Below are 23,471 nucleotides of genomic sequence, written 5' to 3'. Positions count from 1 at the left end.
CCAATCACTAGCTTAGTGGGGGTGATTCATAGTGATCCCTCTAGTGTCTTTCAGCTTCGACTCTGTGAAGCAACAGAGTTCGCTTCTATTCACACTGGGTGAGGTCTAACCCACATGTGAGCAAGCGTCAGTCCACCATTACTCAGCAGCAGGTGTCATCTCTGCACGGTGGACCCCGGACTGCGAACACGCCTAATATTCCCTATTACTATTATTTGCTGCTTTCCACCAGTCCTAACAATTTGTCCCACAATAACAATGATACCTTTTTATAGAGATTTGATGTGCTGGTCATAACAAATCTACTGTAAAAGACATGTGACAATCAGACAGGAAGTGTTCTGGGGGCGTGTCACTGCACTTAAAGTAGTCAAATTGTAGTCACACGTACTCGATGCACTTCCTTCTTGATTTGCATATTTCTTCTAAACTAGATTTCTCTTGACTGGTACATTAAAGCTCTACAAAAAAGGTATCATTATTATTAGGGAACAATCACAAATTTAGCAACATCAATACTTCTATATATAAAAACGTACTGACAGGCTCCCTTTAATATGTTATGCAGGGAACTCCGGTGTATTTGAAATGTAGACAGGATAATGAAAACTGCTGCTGACTCTTTTTCTCACAGCGCCCTATAGGTTAAGTACGGGTGGAGTTAAAGTTCAACACTGATATAAAAGGCAGAAGAGAGAAGACTGTACGCCTCACCACAGGACAGGTAAGATGAGGACACATTCTCAATATTGTCCTACACTTTTCATGATTTCTTACCTCTTGCATATAGAATTTGGCATTAATGGGATTTTTAAATAAGTTTTCCTTGAGGCTTCGTTGTCACTACTAGGGATAAAATTTGTTACATATTGATGCCAGAAAATTGGTGAAAATACTTGATGAATACAATTCTTGTGTTTCTTTCTTCACTTTTTTCAAGATGATACATTACTGTAATGAATGACACCACTAATTGCATTCACATGTTTTATACCCTGTCCATTGCTTGTCCTGCTCTTAGCAAAGAAGTGGATACAACTGTGCTCATTCTAGATCAGGGGTCTCAAACTTATCTGGGTATATGGGCCTCACATAAAAAAACCTGAACTTGGGGGCTGCATTATTTGCAGGCTAAAGTGACATTTTGAATGAAACCATTTTTTTCTATACACATTCTGATCATTTTTTCGTACATTTTTGATGTGTTTATTTTATATTTTGAAATGGCATAAATCGTATGGGTTATGGTTACAGTTTTAGAGCTTGGGTTCTTATGAATTTGGCCATAACAAACGTGCACCTTTTCTGTTTACTTAAGTTTATATATAAAACAGCATTTTTAGTGACAAAATATTTTTTCATGCTCTGATTTTGCTTTTCCTTCTTTCTTAAAATTTTTTCAATTTTGTTTCCCCTAATTGGCCATATACACTAGTATTGTCTTACAATTAGCATCATATACCATTTACTAATTCTGGAAAACATAGTAGTAGTGTAGCAATGTGCCTTGTTATGGTCCCCATCTTGTAGAAATGCTCTATCCTTGTCCCCTTCTTATAGTATTGTCCCCATCCTGGTCCGCTTCTTGTAGTAATGTCCCCTTCCTGGTCCCCATATTGTAGTAATGTTACCATCCTGGTCCTCATCTAGTAATAATGACCCATCTTGGTCACCTTATTATAGTAGTGCCCCATCCTGGTCTTCTTCTTGTAATAATATGCCCATCCTCATCTTGTAGTAATGTCCTCATCCAGGTCTCCATATTGTACTAATGCTCAATATATTGCCGTTCTTCACATACACATAAAACAAAAAAAAATTCTCACCTGTCCTCTGGGCATCCTTTCTGTCTATGCAACCTACAGGCACTGTACAACCTTTGACGATCGCGGCCCGGTTCAGGGGGGCAACAATGTCAGACCCTTATTTCAGCTAATTGTGCATCCTTGGACGCACATTCAATTGCAATGTGTTGCTGCCCAGATATAATAATGCCAGCCACCAGCCAATCAGAAGCCAGCAGCTGACATCAATGTGTCGGCGCATGGGAGTGATGTCATAATCCGCTGCACTAATGTCAGCTGCTGGCTTCTGATTGGCCAGCATCTGGCATCGGTATTGCTGTGCAGAGAGCTTGTCTCTGTGCGGCAACACATTTCAATTGATTGTGCGTCATTGGACTTACATTCAACTAAGATAAAGTGCTGACATCTGCAAACAATGGACTGGGCCACAGTTGTCAAGGGTTCTATAGTGCTTGCAGGCCACATAAAGCAGCTTTAGGGGCCGAATGCAGAACATGGGCCACATGTTAGAGACCCCATGTCTAGAAAATGTTCTCGACTTAAAATCCAGACCCATAGATGTATTGTAGCAAACAACTAAAAAGATCTATCTATCAGAAAGTGCAGCATGACACTAATCAAAATATTAGCCAAAGCTGAATTAATGAAATTTGGACTGCATTGTGATATCAGACTATTGATTTGTGCCCACCAGCCACTATAAGTTGAGCTTTCCCTAATGGTTGCCTAGTCTTTTCTATTAGACTTACCTCTCCCTGGTCAAAAGTTAAAACATTTTAAGGGCATTTGCAGTTGGCAATTCCCTACCTTGTGGGCTGAGTATTCCTCTCATGCCTCAGCTTATAAAAGGTGAGTTTGGTAGAGTTAGGGTTCCATGAAAGAAAGGTATGCCTTGTTGTGGCTGATGGGCACACACAAATTAATAAATTTATTCTCTAACTACCTGTTAGGAGTTTGAGTTCCCGCCGCTGCACAGGGGGAATCTCGAACCATGTCTGCTGCGGTCTGATCAGCAGCGAGCAGGCGTTTCAGGGACTAAGTCCTGCTTTTCCAATACTGAGCATGCCTACAGGACGACCTCCCATTGGAGGTCATACGCTCAGGTCCTGTAGCAGCTCCTATTGGACCACTAAGAAGGTCCTTGAGTGCTACAGCTATAAAAGGTCCACATGGCCGCACAGCCATGCGCTAGTGTAAACCTATTATCATGTGTGTATGTATGCTTGTTCTGGTGATTGTGCCTTAATCATTCCCATTCCTTGTGTTGTTGAATGTACGTGAATGAAGCCACCGAGGGTCAGAGCGAGATCAATCACCAGCTTAGTGGGGGTGAGTCTCAGGGATCCCACTAGCGTTCGTCTGCTGCATCCTGTGATCGCTAACAGGGTACAGCATTTCTTTTGTTTCACTGCAACTCTGTGAAGCAACAAAGGTCGTTTTAGTTCTTACCGGGTGTCTGAACCCGAATTTACTCAGGCGTAGTACCGTCATATAGTGCCGTCATTACTTAGCAGCAGGTTCCATCTCTGCACGGTGGATTCAGGGCTGCGAACGCACCTTTACCATCTTTAACCCTTTCCCGCCACTGCCCTATTTAGTTTTTGCGTTTTCTTTTTTCGCTCCCTTCCTTCCCAGAGCTATAACTTTTTTATTTTTCTGTCAATATGGTCATTTGAGGGCTTATTTTTTGCGGGACGAGTTGTACTTTTGAACGACACCATTGGTTTTACCATGTCTTGTACTAGAAAATGGGAAAACAATTCCAAGTGCGGTGAAATTGCAAAAAAAGTGCAGTCCCACACTTGTTTTTTGTTTGGCTTTTTTGCTAGCTTCACTAAGTGCTAAAACTGACCTGACATTATGATTCTCCAGGTCAGTACGAGTTCATAGACACCTAACACGTCTAGGTTATTTTTTATTTAAGTGGTGAAAAAAAATTAAAGACTGTGCTTAAAAAAAAAAAAAAAAAAAAGTGCCATTTTCCGATACCAGTAGCGTCTCCACTTTTCGTGATCTGGGGTCGAGTGTGGGCTTATTTTTTGCGTGTCAAGCTGACGTCTTTAATCATACCACTTTTGTGCAGATACGATGTTTTGATCACACGTTATTGCATTTTAATGTAATGTCACGGCGACCCAAAAAAAGTAATTCTGAAGTTTCTAATTTTTTTCTCGCTACACAGTTTAGCGATCAGGTTAATGCTTTTTTTATTGATGGATCGAGCGATTCTGAACGTGACGATACTAAATATGTGTAGGTTTGATTTTGTTTTTATTGTTTTATTTTGGATGGGGCGAAAGGGGGGGTAATTTAAACTTTTATATTTTTTTATTTATTTTTTCATATTTTTAAAAACATTTTATTTTCTACTTTTGCCATGCTTCAATAGCCTCCATGGGAGGCTAGAAGCTGGCACAACTGGATCGGCTCAGCTACATAGCAGCGATCATCAGATCTGTTGTGAATTCTGCTCTTGAGTTCCCTCTGGTGGTTGTTGGTGGTAATGCAGTTGTCCCTGGGTTGTAATTCTGCTCATGTGTCCCTGCTTATTGCTTTCTCACTGGGTATTTAGGTGTGCAGGATCCATTAGTCCTTGCCAGTCGTCCATTGTTCTTGGAGGTTTCACATCTCTGTCTGGTTCCTCCTGCCCTGCTGCCCAAATTCAGCAAAGATAAGTTCTGTTTTTTGTTTCTGCAGCCCACATGCTGTGGGCCTTACAGTTCAGTGCTTTTCAATGTTTATTCTTGTCCAGCTTAGTCTGTGTAAGGGTTTATTTAGTCAAGTTGGATTCTCTGGAGATGCAGATATACATTCCATATCTTTAGTTAGATGTGGAGTTTTTGTATTTTCTGCTGTGGATATTTTCCAGTGTTTTAATACTGACCGCATAGTATTCTGTCCTATCCTTTTCTATTTAGCTAGAGTGGCCTCCTTTGCTAAATCCTGTTTTCAGTCTGCGTGTGTTTTTCCTCTCCTTTCACAGTCAATATTTGTGGGGGGCTGTCTATCCTTTGGGGATTTTCTCTGAGGCAAGATAGTATTCCCATTTCTATCTATAGGGGTATTTAGTCCTCCGGCTGTGTCGAGGTGTCTGGGATTGTTAGGTACATCCCACGGCTACTTCTAGTTGCGGTGTTTTAAATTCAGGGTTTGTGGTCAGTACAGGTTCCACCTTCTCCAGAGAAAGTCTCATGCTGCTCCAAGGTCACCGGATCATAACACAGATCGCTGCTATGTAGCTGAATTGCAGGCTTGCTATGAGCGCCGACCACAGGGGGGCGCTCACAGCAGGCCTGAATTAGTAACCATAGAGGTCTCAAGGACCTCTATGGTTACTATCCAGATGCATCGCCGACCCCTGATAATGTGACGGGGGTCGGTGATGCGCTCATTTTTTTGCCACGCGGCCGGGAGCGGTAGTTAAATGCCGCTGTCAGCGTTTGACAGCGGCATTTAACAAGTTAATAGCGGTGGGTGAATTGCGATTTCACCCGCCGCTATTGTGCGCACATGTCAGCTGTACAAAACAGCTGACATGTCGCGATTTTGATGTGGGCTCACCGCTGTAGCCCACATCAAAGGGGGAGACACGACATGCGCTGTACTAGTACGGCGCATGTCGTGAAGGGGTTAATCTATTCGGTGCGTTCCGCCAGCCATAACAGTACCTCACTTTTATAAGTATAGTCTATATGGCAGTTTACAATTAATTTCATACCTATCTATCTACTAAAAAGAGAAGCTGCAGAAAAAGCTGAATAAATTTGGATGCATTACTGCTATTTAGAATATACTTAGAAATTGACAAAGTCATGTGTGCCCACCAGCCATGTCTAGGCTACCTTTTTTGGTGGGATCTTAACCTATTCTATTAGCCATATCTGGCTAAAGGCTAAACATTTTCAGGGCATTTGATGACTGCCTCCTTATTGGGCTGAAAATTTCTCCCATGTCTGAGTCTATAATAAGTGAGTCTGACAGAATTAGGGTTCCATAAAAGAAAGGTACAACTTTCCTTGGCTGGTTGGTACACACAAATCAACAAATTTATGCTCTAAGTACCTCAAGTTCATAAGAATAGTCCTATGACAATAATGCAGTTTACAATTAATTTCATATCTATCTCTTTATACCTTTTTTTGGAAGTTTTCTCTAGAATAATTCATATCATGCAGAAGATTTTGCAGATAGACTCACCGTGATCAGTTTTGTTTTTCTTGTAGTTACTCTTATGAAGCGCCTCCAGACGCAGGGCTGCGGGGTACTCGGTACCGGGCCTCTCTGTCTCGGTCCTCGGGTTGTCACGGTGGCTAGACCCGGCCCGTGACCCTGCTAAGGGGTGTCCAATGAAAGGTGTGGTGGTGGTGCGTGGTGCAAGTCGCGATGAATAACAAGGACACAGGGTTGCAGTCTCTTTACCTCTTTACTGAAGGCTTCGGGATCCACAATCCAGAGCACTGCTAACAGGGCTGGCTGAGACCGGCCAGTCCGAAGGCACATCCAGAGTTCCCTTTGCAGGTGGAAATCAGTGCCTACCTTCTAGCGCCTGGGTGTTGTAGTACCTCCCTGCTGAGCACCACGGAATAGTCCTCACAACTGTTGTGTCTGTTTCTGATGTTCTTCTCCGTCCCCCAGATTATATGGCTAGGACGCACCCGTATGACGGGTAGGCCTGGAGTTATTCTGGGACCCTAGAGATGCTCCTCTCCCACAATTGCCTCCTATGTCTTCTTAGGTGAATTAAGGCACGACTCCTACTGGTTCTATTCTCCTTTGTGCTGTGATCTCGTTTCTCACTTCTCCACAATAGACCTCTCTTCGTGTCCTTTCTTAAGATGCCACCGCAACGGGTGCAGGGGTGGCTCCGTAACAATCTGTCCTTTTCGCTAGGCCACTGTCAGGATCCCACCCCTGACAGAGACCCCCCTGAATCTTCCCCCGCAACACCCTCTGCCACAGGATGTTGCCTGGATCAAACCCAGTCAGCTTCTGTCTAACTTCCTATCCAGCCCCCAGTTTTACTAGAGTGTGAGGAGGGGCCTAATACATAGAACCCTTTGCTCCCCCTGGTGGCCAGAGTGTGAAGTGTAATGTGTGACTGTGATACCTGGTCAGGTGAACTCCTTTAGTGCCATCAGACGTACCATCACTCCCCTTAGTGGCGGAGCGTCAGTACTGCAATGGCCAGGACTCTGGGGCACTGCACTTACAAGTCATAAGTAGATTTATTGTTTATTTTTCTCCAGTAATGAAATAATCTTTGTGAACCTATATAATTTTCAATCAAACTGTCATCTTTCTATCTCACTTTAAACTTTTGCAGAACTCCATTTCACCATGGGCCTGGTCACTGTTCTCCTCTCTGTCGTTGTCATCTTATTTTTGGTGAACACATTTAGGAACCAAAAACAAGGAAATTACAAAAATTTCCCACCTGGACCAAAACCTTTACCGATCATTGGAAACATCCACATAATGGACATAGGAAAACCTTATATAACATTTATGCAGGTAACACTGATTAACCACTTTGTTTCTAGTGTTTTGCATAAAGAAAATGAAGGAGCGAATATCAGGAAGAGAGAGCTATTTCCATTGTGAATACAGGCCATAGATGGTTTACAATCAATGGAAAAGTCAATACCAGGGGTTCTATAAATTATTTCATTGTAGTATCATAATGATTTAATGTTATTAGCTCAGTGTGAGTAGGTACTAGGCGAATAAAGAGATGGCTCAGTAGAGTTGGGCTCCATCCAATGAGATCTCTTTACTCAACTCGGATCAAAACTACAACTTTTTTTCATATGTGCAGTAACAGTGGAATTCATCCATTCAATAACCTGTCATACTGGGGGCGGCGTGAATCAGAGCCTGCCTTCACGATTGCAGACAGATATATTTTTCTCTAATACACGTCATTGCTTCATGGAAAATACATGTAGAACATCTGGCCTAGGACTATAGCCGGAGATGAGACGAGTCCGCCACCACCTCAGGCCGGCTCTTCATTGACAGGTCTTTCACTATATCTGGAGTGACAAGTCTCATCCCTGGTTGTGGTCCCAGGCCAAATCTTATAATTATGGTCTTTCTGAAAAGCTGAACCATTTCATAGAAGAATATATAAATGTACAGCAAGACTGTGATTCCTGCTGGCTGTGGTTTGAGCTGTATGAATTGCGTGACCGGTTCCCTTGAATTGTGCTGTTGCACAGTGTTTTTTTTCACTTGTACCTGGCCTTGTGTTAGGGCTTGTGGAAAGCACCAAATAATATTAAGGAAGATATGAGGTGCGTTCGCAGCCCAGGGTCCACCGTGCAGAGATGACACCTGCTGCTCAGTAATGGTGGACAGTTTATGGCGGTATAATGTGAAGACACGTGGGTTAGCGTCACCCGGTATGTAAGGAGGAGAACCATGTTGCGTCACAGGGCCGCAATACCACAGAGTGAATGCTAGTGTTTGGTCACAGGACTCTACCCCAAGAACACAGGTTAGAGTCCCTCTAGACCTAGTAGTGCTCGGCGCTGCAACTGCGGTGCCAGGGGTAAAATAAATGCTAATAGATTTAGCGCACTAGGTGCACACAGCGCCACTCTGGCATACACCACTAACCACATAACCAGGGCCTGGAAGGCGCACTAGTTGCGCACAGTGCCACACAGGCTAATGCTGCTGAATTTGATGTAGAATTTCGTACTCTTGTGCTGGATTGCACTATCTGGCGCTAGTCAGCTCCACACACCCAAACCAAATACAACAATGCTAGGTAGGGGAACATTAGGAGCTTTAACCAGAAAACATACACGCTTCCCCACACACAACATTAGGTTTATACTAGCACATGGCCGAGCGTCCATGCAAACCTTTTATAGATGCAGCCTTCCGGGACCTTGCCAGTGGTCCAATCAGAGCCGCTACAGGACCTGAGCATGTGACCTCCAGCCTCCAATGAGAGGTCGTCCCATGGGCATGTTCAGTAGATGAAAAGCAGGACTTAGTCCCTGGAATATCTGCTCGCTGCTGATCAATGCTGGTTACAATGGCTGAACCTGGGACAGATCAGTAACCAGACACACAGTATCAGCTTGAGCCAGACGCTGGGACCGATATCTCTGCTGAGCAGGCTCCACTGTGGCTGGGGAAGAATGGGAGACCGCAGAGGACATGATTCAAGATTTCCCCTGTGTAGCCGTGGGAACTCGACACCTAACAACTTGTCTTATATTTTCTGCACAAACTTTAACAGACCTTCTCGTATGTAGGATCCAAGTGGAATCCATCTTATGATAGATTTGGAAACACAGGATATTGCAGGTTGAAACGTATAAAAATTAAAGAACTACTTAATTGCTATAGTCATAACTGGCTAGATGTTTATTGAGAGGGTGTTAAGGAAATTCTAGGACATTTTGCAATTTTTATGATCCCTCTTGTATTTATAGTTGGCCAAGAAGTACGGCACGGTCTTCAGTTTTCGGATTGGAATGTCAAAATCCATCGTCCTCTGCGGATATGAGACCATTAAAGATGCTCTAATTAACCACTCAGAATTATTTTCAGAAAGGCCAAGTATACCGTTGTTTTCAGAAGCATCTAAAGGCCATGGTGAGTCTCTGTCTTGGTTGTAACATTTTTCTTTTATATTAAAGGAGATCCTCTGTTACAGGGCGAGTCTCCTGTCCAAGGCTGTCATCAATCAGCAGGAGAGAAGGGCTATAATAAACAATGTCTCGGGTATGGTGGACCAGCCAGGCCCTTGCATAACATCTAGAGAGCCTCTGTAAACCGGATATTATTGATAAGAGATTTTTTACTTTACGAGAAATGTAGCATGACATTTCTCTGTCCCAATGCTATATATACAGATCAGACCAAAAGTTTGGACACATCTCATTTAAAAAAATTTCGGCATTTTCATGACTATGAAAATTGTACATTCACACTGAAGGCATCAAAACTATGAATTAACACATGTGGAAATATATACTTAACAAAAAAGTGTGAAACAACTGAAATTATATCTTATATTCTAGGTTTTTCAAAGTAGCCACCTTTTGCTTTGATGACTGCTTTGCACACCCTTGATGAGCTTCAAGAGATAGTCACCTGGAATGGTTTTCACTTCACAGGTGTGCCCTGTCAGGTTTAATAAGTGGGATTTCTTGCCTTATAAATGGGGTTGGGACCATCAGTTGCGTTGTGCAGAAGTTTGGGGGATACACAGCTGATAGTGCTACTGAATAGACTGTTAGAATTTGTATTATGGCAAGAAAAAGGCAGCTAAGTAAAGAAAAACGAGTGGCCATCATTACTTTAAGAAATGAAGGTCAGTCAGTCCGAAAAATTGGGAAAACGTTGAAAGTGTCCCCAAGTACAACTGCAAAAACCATCAAGCGCTACAAAGAAACTGGCTGACATGAGGGCCGCCCCAGGAAAGGAAGATGAAGAGTCACCTCTGCTTCTGAGGATAACTCTATCCAAGTCACCAGCCTCAGAAATCACAGGTTAACAGAAACTCAGATTAGAGACCAGGTCAATGCCACACAGAGTTCTAGCAGCACACACATCTCTACAACAACTGTTAAGAGGAGACTTTGTGCAGCAGGCCTTCATTGTAATATAGCTGCTAGGAAACCACTGCTAAGGACAGGCAACAAGCAGAAGAGACTTGTTTGGGCTAAAGAACACAAGGAATGGACATTAGACCATCCTGCAGCGGCGTGCTATTCCATCTGGTTTGCGTTTAGTTGGACCATCATTTATTTTTCAACAGAAAAATGATGCCAAACACACATCTCCAGGCTGTGTAAGGGCTATTTGACCAAGAAGGAGAGTGATGGGGTGCTACGCCAGATGACCTGGCCTCCACAGTCACCAGACCTGAACCCAATCGAGATGGTTTGGGGTGTGCTGGACCGCAGAGTGAAGGCAGAAGGGCCAACAAGTGCTAAGCATCTCTGGGAACTCCTTCAAGATTGTTGGAAGACCATTCCCGGTGACTACCTTTCGAAGCTCATTAAGAAAATGCCAAGAGTGTGCAAAGCAGCCATCAAAGCAAAAGGTGGCTACTTTGAAGAACCTAGAATATAAGACATAATTTCAGTGGTTTCACACTTTTTTGTTAAGTATATAATTCCACATGTGTTAATTCATAGTTTTGATGCCTTCAGTGTGAATGTACAATTCCCATAGTCATGAAAATACAGAAAAATCTTTAAATGAGAAGGTGTGTCCAAACTTTTGGTCTGTACTGTGTGTGTATATATATATATATATATATATATATATATATATATATATATATATATATATATATATATATATATATATATTTATGTTGGTCCCCTGAAGCATCAAGGGTTTTGAACTCATTACTACCTCGAAAATTCTCATAGCTACATCTCTAAATGTTGGATCACGTTAAGAACATAAGGAGCAATTTAGAAACTTTACTAATAAAAAGATTTATCCAAAACTAACTTTATTTAAGTCTTTTTTCTTTACAAGGGAGTTTGGCGTTTTATACACTCTTCTATGCCTGCTCAATAAACCAGAATTTCTGGAAATATGACATAAGACTCAAACACATTTAATAGGAAAGTAGGTAAAATCTCTTGATAATATACTGTAAGATAGTTACTGTCATTACTTTAACCTTTGTATTTCCAACATAGAGAAAAAAGATAATACTCCCGTACACAGCTCACATTCTATCACTGTATAGTGAACAGTATCCAAATATTACCTGGACGAACCTATATTACACCGCCATGTAGTAGTTTAATAATACCGCCATTGATTTCCCAAACAATGCCATCATTAGAGATGAGAGAATTGGTTCAAGGTGAATATTTCACGGAATGTTACATAAAAATCCAAAATGTTTGTGCATCTCTTTGGGCTTCATGCAGCCCTTCCTTGTCTTGTTGGTCCATTCCAGTTGTCTTTTTCAGTCCATTCAGTTTGTTGCAACTTCTTTTTCAGTATGGTCATCTTCTTCAGTCTGATTTTCCTTTTTTGCCTTTGGTGTGCTTTTCTTCATTCAGAAGTGGTCTCTTCCTCCAGCACCTGGTATCTTCAGTGTATCCAACACTCACTAGACTTCCTCAATGATTTCATGTCATAGCATTGCATAAGGCCTTACATGATGTTATGATGTCGTTCGTTCCATGATTTTATTACATGGAAAAGTCTAGTCCAAGTGATTGAAGTGAAAAAGATGCCTGATCGCAAATGAGCAAATTGTGCCAGAGTAAAGAGGATGACCGGATCGAAAACATATATAAAAACAAACTTCCTTCTAACCCCCAAATGGGGGCGGTCTTTGTTGTCCTTCTTCATTCCCGGGTCCTCTACCAGAGGCCTGGGAGTTTGAGGGTTCTGTGCAGGATCTTAGTTGTTCCCAGCATTGCACTTTTCTTGACGGAGACCTCAGATGTTGCTCCTGGGATCTGTTGTAGCCATTCTTCCAACTTAGGTGTCACTGCTCCAAGTGCTCCTATCACCACTGGGATCACTGTTTCCTTCACCTTCCACATCTTCTCCAGTTTCCTTTGAGGCCCTAATATTTCTCCAGCTTCTCATATTCCTTCTTTCTGATGTTGCTGTCACTCAGCACTGCCACATCTATTTTCATTGCTGTCTTCTGATTCTTGTCTATATATATATATATATATATATATATATATAGATAGATAGATAGATAGATAGATAGATAGATAGATAGATTTATTTTTTCGCCTACAGTACATTTTATTTGGACTTAGAGTGTACTTTAGATTTGCAATGTGTGCTATATTCAACTTTGAGAGTTTCAGTGGCAAAAACGAGATCTGTACAAATTCTACATAACAAGCCCTAGAAAAGACAGTCTTTGGTTTGGATTTGGTGCAGGGAGTGTAGGCAAAACACCAAATTGGCTTCCAGATCAAAATGAGTACAGAGATCAGTTAGCACTGAAATTCAGCATCAGGTAAACAGAAAATTACATTATTTTAAAAAACATGGTGTAAAGATATTCAATATGTTAAAAAGATAAGGACCTATGAGATTATGCATTTCAGGTTTCAACTCTAAATCATAACAGTTGACTATAGCTGACAGCTATATTTAAGGGTCCTTAACCCGAAACACATCAGCTTATGGATCCTTATCTTTTTAACTTTTTTTTGTACCTTTATATCATGTTTTTAAAATTCACACTAATCATTATGAGTTATTTTTCTCTTTTTATGGTGCTGAAGCTTAGTGTTAACACACCTCTGTATCTATTTTTACTTTCCATCAAATAAATGTGATGCAAGTCGAATTTCATGACATATTGGATACGCTCATCCAGTAGGCTACTGATGTTTTTCAGGGAAATTAAGTAAACGAGATTTGCCTTGGTTAAGCCAATGTATAGACAACACCCATCACATAATGTGTATTCACTGCACTCAGGTATCGTCTTTTCCACTGGTGAAAACTGGAAAGCAATGAGAAGATTTACACTCTCAACTCTACGAGATTATGGAATGGGGAGAAGAACCATAGAAGACAAGATCACTGAGGAATCGGAATACTTAATTCAGAAGTTAAAGTCCTATGATGGTGAGAAATTAGTTCATCCTTTCCTTAGCAATTCCTCACCCTAACATCTTGTTATCATTAAATCAATATCTTGTCCAAGAATTATTAACATTCTAAAATAATATAAAAACAATTGTTTGCTTTTTTCAGGCAAGCCCTTTGATAATGTTGCCAGTATTTATGCTGCTGTAACCAATATAATCGTGTCCATTCTCCTGAGTAAAAGATTTGACTATGAAGATCCGACCATACTGAGGCTTATGGGATTAGTCAATGAAAATGTGAAGATTCAAAGTAGCCCCTGGGTCGTCGTAAGTGATTTATATATTGGTCTTTCATATGACTTCCATCGACCAACCGATTTGTCTATTTGTCTTTTTGGTCCTTCTGTCTATGTAATAAAATAACATGTTATATTTTTAAGACGTGAATAAGGACTTAAAGCACATTTTATCATTCTTCCAGTTCAACTTGTAAATATATATTTTTTCCTTTTTATTGCTTGTATGCCATAGCTGTACAACTGTTTTCCATTACTTGCAAAATTGCTTCCCGGAGCTCACAAAACAATTTTTGAAAATCTTAAAGAGTTTGAGAATTTTATAACAAGAACATTTACCAAACAGAAGAAAGAGTTGGATGTAAATAACCAGAGGAACCTAATCGATGCCTTCTTGGCCAAGCAACAAGAGGTATGATCAACGTGTCACCAGGTATATTTCCAGATACAGAGCATAATAAATGTGAGATGTAAAAAAAAAACAAAAAAAACGAATACTCATTTCATCTCCTACTTTCCAACTACCCTGCTACTCGCTGCTCAGTGCCAGCTTTCTGATATTGTTCTTTCTGGCATTGCACTCCACATCACCATCCTCTTCTCTATAAACAAGTACCTCTGGCCCAGTCACTGAGAATTGTAAGATCACAGCGCACATCATGACATCAAAGTGTCATTATGTCGCATTCTTACCTCATGCAGAGACCTCCAAACTTGATTGCAGATGGACATCCTGGCCTACAGTGCTGAGGCCGGAGATGTAGGGTGCTAAGAGGAAAGAAGAGGATCAAATGATAAGCACCAGGCAGAGAAGCCTAAATCATCTTTATACAAAGATGAAAATAAACACAGCACTCGCCAATCTTCACTGCTTCTTTTATTCTTCAAGACAAGAATTGGGGAGGACTCATTTTTCCCAGTGTGGCATGACGGCAGTTTCTCAGACTAATTTCTTTTATATACATGAACTTTTTTGGAATTGTTTAAACATTTTTTACAGGGAAAATCAGAAAACATAAAATATTTCCACAATGATAATTTAACTTCTCTGGTGGGAGAATTGTTTGGAGCTGGAATGGAGACCACATCAACCACATTGAGATGGGGGATTCTGCTCATGATGAAATATCCGGAAATTCAAAGTAAGATCTATGATTTCAATCATGTAGATATTTTAACTTTAAATTTATTTATTTTTTAACATGTTATTAAGATATGTAGAAGAAAGCACAAGTGAGATAGAGCTCCTTTGTCTCAAGAATATTTGCTAGGACAAGTAGGCCCACATTTTGCTAGAGAAGTCTGTTTGAGCAACTGTTTTCACATCTTTTGGGAAATTCTGTTTGTAAAAATAAGGAACTTTGACAAATGCCATTAATTATATGGATGGGTTTCTGATTATTTTTCAAGCCAAAGGAGCTTGTCTCATTTGTGTAAGTGATGTTTACTGCATATTTGTTTGATGAGGTTATGGACATATGTCATATCATCTGCATGGTTAATTTTTGGTTTTCCAATTTGCCTATAAAAAAAGTTGACTTTCAGTGATTTTTCCAAAGTTGTCCAGAACAAAATAAATAAAAGTAGATGCAAATGCAAAACATGCTCCTAGTCGCCAATATAACATCTATAAAAATTCTTCCCTAGGGTGTTCTTTATGGCAATGAGGCCTTTGGGACACTCTAGGTTCCAGAGGTAGATACAGTTCCGATTGATGATGTTAGCTTTGTGTCACTGGAACATAAATGTTCACAAAATTTGTATATATGATGACCTCCAAGTTAAAAACTGAGGAGTCATGATGCAAAGCAGTGTGTTGTAGGACACTTAGTTCTGACAGTCGGTGGTGATTCTTTCAATGACATGAAGCTAAACAGAAATGTGGAAATGCATTGGGTAGAACTTCCTATTGTTTTAAAAATTGCAATATACCGACCTTCTGAAGAAGACCTCTCCTCCCCTCCACCGGTCTCCTTTGCTCCATGATAATTTTCAACCTTTTCTTTTTTAAAATAGTAGTCATGGAAGTAACAGCCTTATGGACAAAAATATTTTGAGGTTTTGGTATGGGAGGATGTGACCATGTGATGCCGCATTACATGGTCACAAAAACACGAAGTGTTTCAGAGCTCTACGTGGAAAAGGAACGTTTTGAAAAAAGTTATGTAAAATTCATTAGGAGCAATCCCTTCTTGGACATTTATGATATACTATATGGTGGCCCGATTCTAACGCATCGGGTATTCTAGAATATGTATGTATGTATGTATATACGTCGCGCTTAGCACAGCCACGTAGTATATAACACAGCCACATAGTATATAACACAGCCATGTAGTATATAGCACAGCCACGTAGTATATAGCAGCCACATAGTATATAGCACAGCCCATGAAACACAGACAACCTTGTAGTATATAGCACAGCCACATAGTATATAGCAGCCATGTAGTATATAACACAGCCCACGTAATATATAGCACAGTCCATGCAGTATATAACACAGGCCACGTAGTATATAACACTGCCCACACATATATATATAACACAGCCCACATAGTATATAACACAGCCCACGCAGTATATAACACAGCCCACGCAGTATATTACACTGCCCATGCAGTATAAAACACAGCCCATGTAGTGTATAACACAGCCCACGTAGTATATTGCACAGCCCACTTAACACAGACAGCCAGGTAGTAGGTAGCACAGCCACGTAGTATATAGCACAGTCACGTAGTATATAGCAGCCCACGTAGTATATAGCACAGGAAGCCCACATAATATATAGCACAGCCCACGTAATATATAGCACAGGCCACACAGTATATAAAAAAGCCCACGTAGTATATAGCAGCCACATGGAATATAACACAGCCCATGTAATATGGGCATCCTCTACGTCTGGAGGAAAGAAGGTTTAAGCATAATAACAGACGCGGTTTCTTTACTGTAAGAGCAGTGAGACTATGGAACTCTCTGCCGTATGATGTTGTAATGAGTGATTCATTAATTAAATTTAAGAGGGGACTGGATACCTTTCTGGAAAAGTATAATGTTACAGGGTATATATATTAGATTCCTTGATAAGGCGTTGATCCAGGGAACTAGTCTGATTGCTGTATGTGGGGTCGGGAAGGAATTTTTTTCCCCATGGTGGAGCTTACTCTTTGCCACATGGGTTTTTTTTTGCCTTCCCCTGGATCAACATGTTAGGGCATGTTAGGTTAGGCTATGGGTTGAACTAGATGGACTTACAGTCTTCCTTCAACCTTAATAACTATGTAACTATGTAACTATATATAGCACAGCCCACGTAGTATATAACACAGGCCATGCAGTATATAACACAGCCCACGCAGTGTATAACACAGCCCACATAGTATATTTCAGTATGTGCACCATATCCCTGTAAACAAAAAAAAATAAAATAAAAAATAGTTATATACTCACCCACCGGCGATCAGCGAAGCTGTGCCGATGTGTGCGATGCTGCCGCCAGTTTCCATTCGCAGTGATGCATTGCGAAATTACCCAGATGACTTAGATGTCTCGCAAGACCACTAAGTCACCTGGGTAATTTCACAATGCATCACTGGGAACGGAAGCTGGTGGCAGCATCACGCATCGGTGGACAGCGGAAGGTGAGAATAGCACAATTTTTAATTTTTTTAAATTATTTTTAACATTATATCTTTTTGCCATTGATGCTGCATAGGCAGCATCAATAGTAAAAAGTTGGTCTGGGATGGGGTGACACACTGGTGCTGACTGGAGGGGAGTAGGGAGGGGGTCATGTCATGTCATGTCATGGTCATGTGTAGTGTAATGCCCGTCATGGATGGCTCGGAGCCTAATAAAGAGCTTCAGCATCAGAGGTCTGGAAATAAAAGAAGATATAGGAAAGATGACAGAAGAAAGAAGACATGGGAGATAACCAGAACCTCAGAGGTTGGGGAGAGCCAAGCAGAGTTGGTGATAAGAGTTTTTTTTAAACTCTTTTAGACAATTAGATTTTTTTTCCGAAATTTCGCAGCCAAATAAAAGTAAAGCTGCTGAATTAGAATCTTGGCAGATTTGCTGATTTCCTTGTTCTGGATTATCAGACGATAGTATTAAAGAAAATAGAAACTCAAAGTTTGGACAAACAATAATAATATATTTAACAAATGTTATAGAAATATACAATAAAGGTTCTAACTAGTGTGAATGGTGAAGACTAAGAGGCCAGCAGTTATAAGATACAATTGTGTCTGTAGGTCCTTCATAGGTCCTGACTAGGTTGAGCGAAACAGATCGGCCAATTTCAAAAGTCGGCCGACTTTTGGGAAAGTCGGGTTTCGTGAAACCCGACCCGATCTCACTGTGGCATCGGGTCGGCCGTCGGCGATCTTCGCTGCAAAGTCGGGTTTCGTTTATATATATATATATATATATATATATATATATATATATATAATATATTTACTTCAGCGCGATATATGTGAAAAGCTGGTAATTCCTCGTGAACTGCAGCCTGGGAACTTTTTCCCATGCACGAGCTCATATGAGGACAACCTGCAGGGGACGCATCACTGCGACTGAAGGTAACTATAGGTCATTGACCTACATTTTCTTCATTCGCCGGGGCTTACAGGCACAGAGCACAGCTGTATTAGCAGGGCTCCTGCTTGTAAAATATTTTAACCCCTTCAGATGGATTAACTCGTGGGACGTGACAGTTCATCAGAGGATATGTATATAGTGAGTTTATTATTTTGCCAAGCGAGGGTCTTCAGCTGGATTAAGAGAGCAATAAAATATTAAAACAACCTGTGTGTTTATTTCATTAAAATACTTTTTAATAATGTGTGTGTGTTTTTTTAACCCTTTCATACAATTGGATTAATAATGGATAGGTGTCATAATTGACGCCTCTCCATTATTAATCTGGCTTAATGCCACCTTACAATAGCAAGGTGGCATTAACCCTTCATTACCCCATATCCCACTGCTACACGGGAGTGGGAAGGGAGTGGCCAAGTGCCAGAATAGGCGCATCTTCCAGATGTGCCTTTTCTGGGGTGGCTGAGGGCAGATGTTTGTAGCCAGGGGGGGCCAATAACCATGGACCCTCTCCTGGCTATTAATATCTGCCCTCAATCACTGGCTTTACCACTCTGGCGGAGAAAATTGAGTGGGAGCCCACGCCAATTTTTTCCGCGATTTAACCCTTTATTTTACAAGCTACAGCGCCGAAATTTTGCACATACACACTACTAACATTAGTAGTGTGGAATATGCAAAAAAAAGGGGGATATGACATGGTTTACTGTATGTAAACCATGTCTCATATCATGTCAGGTTTAGGCAGGAGAAATGAAAAGCCGGCAATTGAATTACCGGCTTTTCAACATTATCGCGCTGAATTAAATATTAAAAAAGTATGCTTCCCCATTGACTTGCATTGGGTTTCGTGTTTTGGCCGATCCCCGACCCCGACTTTTCAATAAGATCGGCCAATTTCACTCGACATGACTTTTGAGATCTCGATCTCAAAAAATTGAAAGTCGCTCAACCCTAGTCCTGACATGTCTCTTCATCTTGTGCATACTATTGAATACATCCAGATTATTGTGCAAATTGGTAACTACAACAAAATGTGTATATATATATATATATATATATATATAAATCTCTACCGTGACAGAGAAAGTGCAAAATGAAATTGAACGAGTGATCGGATCTGCCCAACCTCAAATGGAGCATCGGAAAGAGATGCCATACACAGACGCCGTCATTCATGAGATCCAGAGGTTTGGAGACATCTCACCGGCTGCTGTTCCACATGCAACTTCTCAAGATGTCACCTTCAGAGGCTATTTTATTCCAAAGGTACTGTAGTGCTGTCATCTATTTTCTCTTGTTGGATCATTTTATTAAATGGTGATGTGAGAACCTGCCATTGGCCTAATCCCTATCTTTAGGGCTAATCATAACAACACATAAAGAACAGTGTATCAGATACAGTATATTTCTGTAATAGTTGTGACCCTTCAAAATTCTTATTTACAAACGATAGTATTTGATAATGTTGAAAAAAAAGTCTAGCAAGTCCAACCAATATTCCTACCAACAGAATCCTCACTGAGGCCGAGGCCAATTTTTCTATGTAGGGAAAAAAATGTCCTTCCTAACATCTGATGTTACGATCAAAATAAATCCATCTATTTGCAACTTTGGAAATATAGTACCCATAGTGATATTATATTTTTAATGAAAGGCATCTAATTCTAGACCCTAGACAAATTTGTTTAATTAATCATCATGATATCATGTGGCCGATAGCTCTTTAGTCTCACTGCTCTTACAGAAAAGAAAACCCCAGGTAAAGAATCCCCTATGATGAGGGTAAGAGATAAATGGAAAATAAGTGCTCCTTAGTGTAAAAATCTAGGGCGCAAAAGGGTAAGATGAATATAGCTATACATTCAATCTCAGAAGTTAAGAAGAGGTGGACACAGCATTGCCTAACTGTAGCTGCATCTGGGGTCACGTGAGGCCAGGTGAGCTGACAGCAATAGCGCCGCCCACAGGCAGAGAGGACAACAAGAGGTTTTTACAAAAATACTTCTGCACTAGGGTTCAATTGATGAGAGAATGGACAACCTCTTTAAGGTAAGACTGTATCATCTGCTCCTACCAGGCTCGGACTGGCCTACAGGAGAACAGGAGAATCCTCCATTGGGCCACCACCCTCTTAGATGAGCAGTTCTTGGCACAATGTACTTAAATTACTGCATACAGACAAAGGCGGCAACTTTTTTATTCAACAATCAACCCATTTTATTGCAATAGAAAGTTGTGAATGAGGATAAAGTCATATTGACATGTTCCTGAAAAGTGGGGCCCTGGAGTTGGTTACTGGTGGGCTCTTGGTACCCCAGTCCGACACTGGTCCTACCATTGATTATCTCCTGTAAGAGGAGGGTAAACCCTACCATAGGCTTAGTCCAAAGGTCTACAAGCCCTACAGCTTAGAAATCCATTTTTTTCACGGATAGTATCCATACTTATGTTCGGACATTCATGTTCATACATCCATGTTTTTTTGCAGATCATGTGTTGGCAAAAATAAATCGAGGAAACATAGCAAATTTTTATTTGAATCATTGTCAGCCATATAACGTTTACAAGTCTGAGAAAATGAGTGAAGTCACGAGTCATCCATGTTTTGTCCATAATTAATTTTGTAATGGGTAGGAGAAGCTTTTCAATTTTAATTTTACATTTTTTTTATATATATAAGAAAATTATTTATTAAACACTGATGGTAAAAACAGACATATGGTCCAAATATTGATGAACATCTCCCCGTTTTTTCCACCTATGTGAAAAAAAACAGAATTCTGAATGAGGCCTAAAGTGGAAAGGGTAACATAACCAGACATAGCCGATATCTGGCATCCAGCCATAACTGAATTGTTTAATCATACAAACTTTGCAGTCAGAATGTACTTACCCCTTTATAAAGTAACCGTTGTTTTAACTTTTTTCTACATAAATTATTAGTACATGAAAAAATAAGAAACTTTATAATATCTTATTAGAGAAAACTGCTTCTTTCTCCTTCTGGACTGATCTTTTACTCTCAAAACTCTCCAATTCATGGGTAAAGTGTATGTTAAGTGGATAGAGATTTTCCATTTGCTTAGACAGGAGATGACAGTTGGAGCTCATGAGGTTCTATGTTTGTGTCTGCCTCTAGCCCCTCCCCTCGGCATAGGATTTTAGAGGCACCAACTGTCATCTCCTATTTCAGTAATGGACAAATCCGTTTTACAAATTTTACCCAGAAATTGAGACTGAGAGATCAGTCCAGTGGGAGAAAGAAGCAGATTTCTTTGATAAGATATATTACAGAGTTTCTTGTTTCATTTCTATAATTGATTATGGAAAAATAATGAAATACAGTTCTTTCCCATTGGAACCTATTTAGTATTTTATTTACTATGACCTATTTTATTATTCCATATTATATCCTACTATGTCATTTTTTTTTCTTCCAGGGAGCAACTGTAATCGCACTGATCCATTCAGCTCTCAGAGATAAGGATTACTTTGAAAAACCAGAAGAATTTTATCCAGAACATTTTCTTGACTCTACTGGAAACTTTAAGAAGAATGAGGCCTTTATACCATTCTCCATAGGTAACAAGGACACTAAATCTAAAACTGAATGTATACATTAACTTGATTAACCTTTTTTTTCAAAGCAACACTCCCTATAAATGAGACATTACCACTTTCATATAGATATTTCTGTTTTCTGTTTCCAATAATATTTTTTTTATGAAAATCTGTCAACAGATCAAAAGTCTTCAGTTCTTTCATTTATTTTATTTCCACTACCACCACTATTGTTATGTTTTTTTTATTTACGATTTGCTGTACAGTTCCACAGACAAGGACCTTATTATTTAGAGCTATTTTTTAAGAAATTTACAAAAAGGCAGCACTCCGTGTTCCTCAGGGGCGTGTCTCTAGTTTTTGCCTATTTACCCTGTTGTCACTGCATCCTTGATAAAGAGCATAGTTGGAAAACAATAAGAGCAAAATGTAGTCATTTTTGACCTGGGAAAAGGTCTTTTTTAAATATATATTTTTTACAATATTTATTAGGCATGATCAGACCAGGATCCGTGCACGGTAAGACATAGCCATTGACAGCAATGGAAAAAAAATGCCACAGTGGCGCTTTAACTCACCAAAGTCAAAAGTGTCTTGTTTTGCTCTTATTTTATATCTACAGCACCACCAGTTGTTTTTTTTAAGTCCATTGTTATTTTTCACAGCAATATAAAGCAACTTAGACGGTTTTCCCCGATAAGTGGAAACCCCTTTAATAGGTTCCATAAATTACAGACCCACAGACCATTTATAGATTGCAATGGCAGTTGGAGACCTTTTGCATACTTGCCAAAAGTGTTGATTTTGCCAAGACAATCCAGTAAAGCAGACTGGAAGATCGTTGGAGTTTATTGAAACATATCCCAAAAGTGGGTGATGTCCAGAATTCTTAAGGAATTCCCACTGGTGGTGTAGGAAATGTTGGTATGTAAGTAATTATGCAATTGGTACCCTGTAGAGGAGTCATTGGGTTGGAAGAGGGAGCACCTTCCTGTCGTCTCACCACATAGATGTCATGGTAGCTCCAATCCGCTTGAGCAAAAAAAGATGATTTACATCTGAATTCAGTTGTGTATTTGTATTCTTTTCTAGGTAAGAGAAGTTGTGCTGGGGAGACCTTGGCTAAAATGGAGATATTTATCTTCTTTTCATCATTGTTGCAAAGCTTCACATTCCATCCACCACCTGGAGCCCAACTGGACCTTACTCCTGCCACGGGGTCAACAAATGCCCCCCTACCTTATGAAATCTGTGCTGTGTCTCGCAGATAGACTATGATCAGTGATCACCTTCAGTCCTAATGTGATGGATATGTCAATTCATAGGAAAAAACTAAATGCAGTTTGGGATCTACATTTTGAAATCTACCAGAATATTAGGAACATTAACATGTGATGGACAGAGGATGTTGCTGTGATTTTGTTTTATCTTTTTGCATGTCCCTTTCTACCATAATTATGATAGACCCACATTACTTTATTGCACTTTCTCCATAGTTATGTCTTCATCTTGAATGTCCATAATGTCCATTTGCTGCTGCTTGACCTGTTCTTCACCAGTCTATATGAGCCATGATGAATTGATCTGATAATAGCACTAGTCAAGACTCATGTGAGCCCTCATATAATTTCCCAATG

The 23,471-nt window shown here is 40.2% G+C and overlaps 1 protein-coding gene across 1 annotated transcript; it reads left to right on the top strand.

Moving 5' to 3' along the window:
• The first annotated feature begins 704 nt into the window (after positions 1–704).
• Positions 705–23,236, top strand: LOC143810211 (cytochrome P450 2K4-like). The gene is made up of 10 exons (XM_077293085.1): positions 705–724; positions 7,129–7,316; positions 9,254–9,416; positions 13,254–13,403; positions 13,533–13,693; positions 13,898–14,074; positions 14,663–14,804; positions 19,355–19,539; positions 21,714–21,855; positions 22,927–23,236. The coding sequence occupies exons 2-10, from the start codon at positions 7,143–7,145 to the stop codon at positions 23,103–23,105; spliced, it is 1,473 nt and encodes a 490-aa protein (XP_077149200.1). The 5' UTR covers positions 705–724; positions 7,129–7,142; the 3' UTR covers positions 23,106–23,236.
• Positions 23,237–23,471: the final 235 nt, after the last annotated feature.

The sequence above is a fragment of the Ranitomeya variabilis genome, chromosome 2 (genome assembly GCF_051348905.1).
Source record: "Ranitomeya variabilis isolate aRanVar5 chromosome 2, aRanVar5.hap1, whole genome shotgun sequence".
NCBI lineage: Eukaryota > Metazoa > Chordata > Amphibia > Anura > Dendrobatidae > Ranitomeya > Ranitomeya variabilis.
The sequence above is the reverse complement of the archived record's forward strand: the minus strand, read 5'-3'. Positions and strand labels throughout refer to the sequence as shown.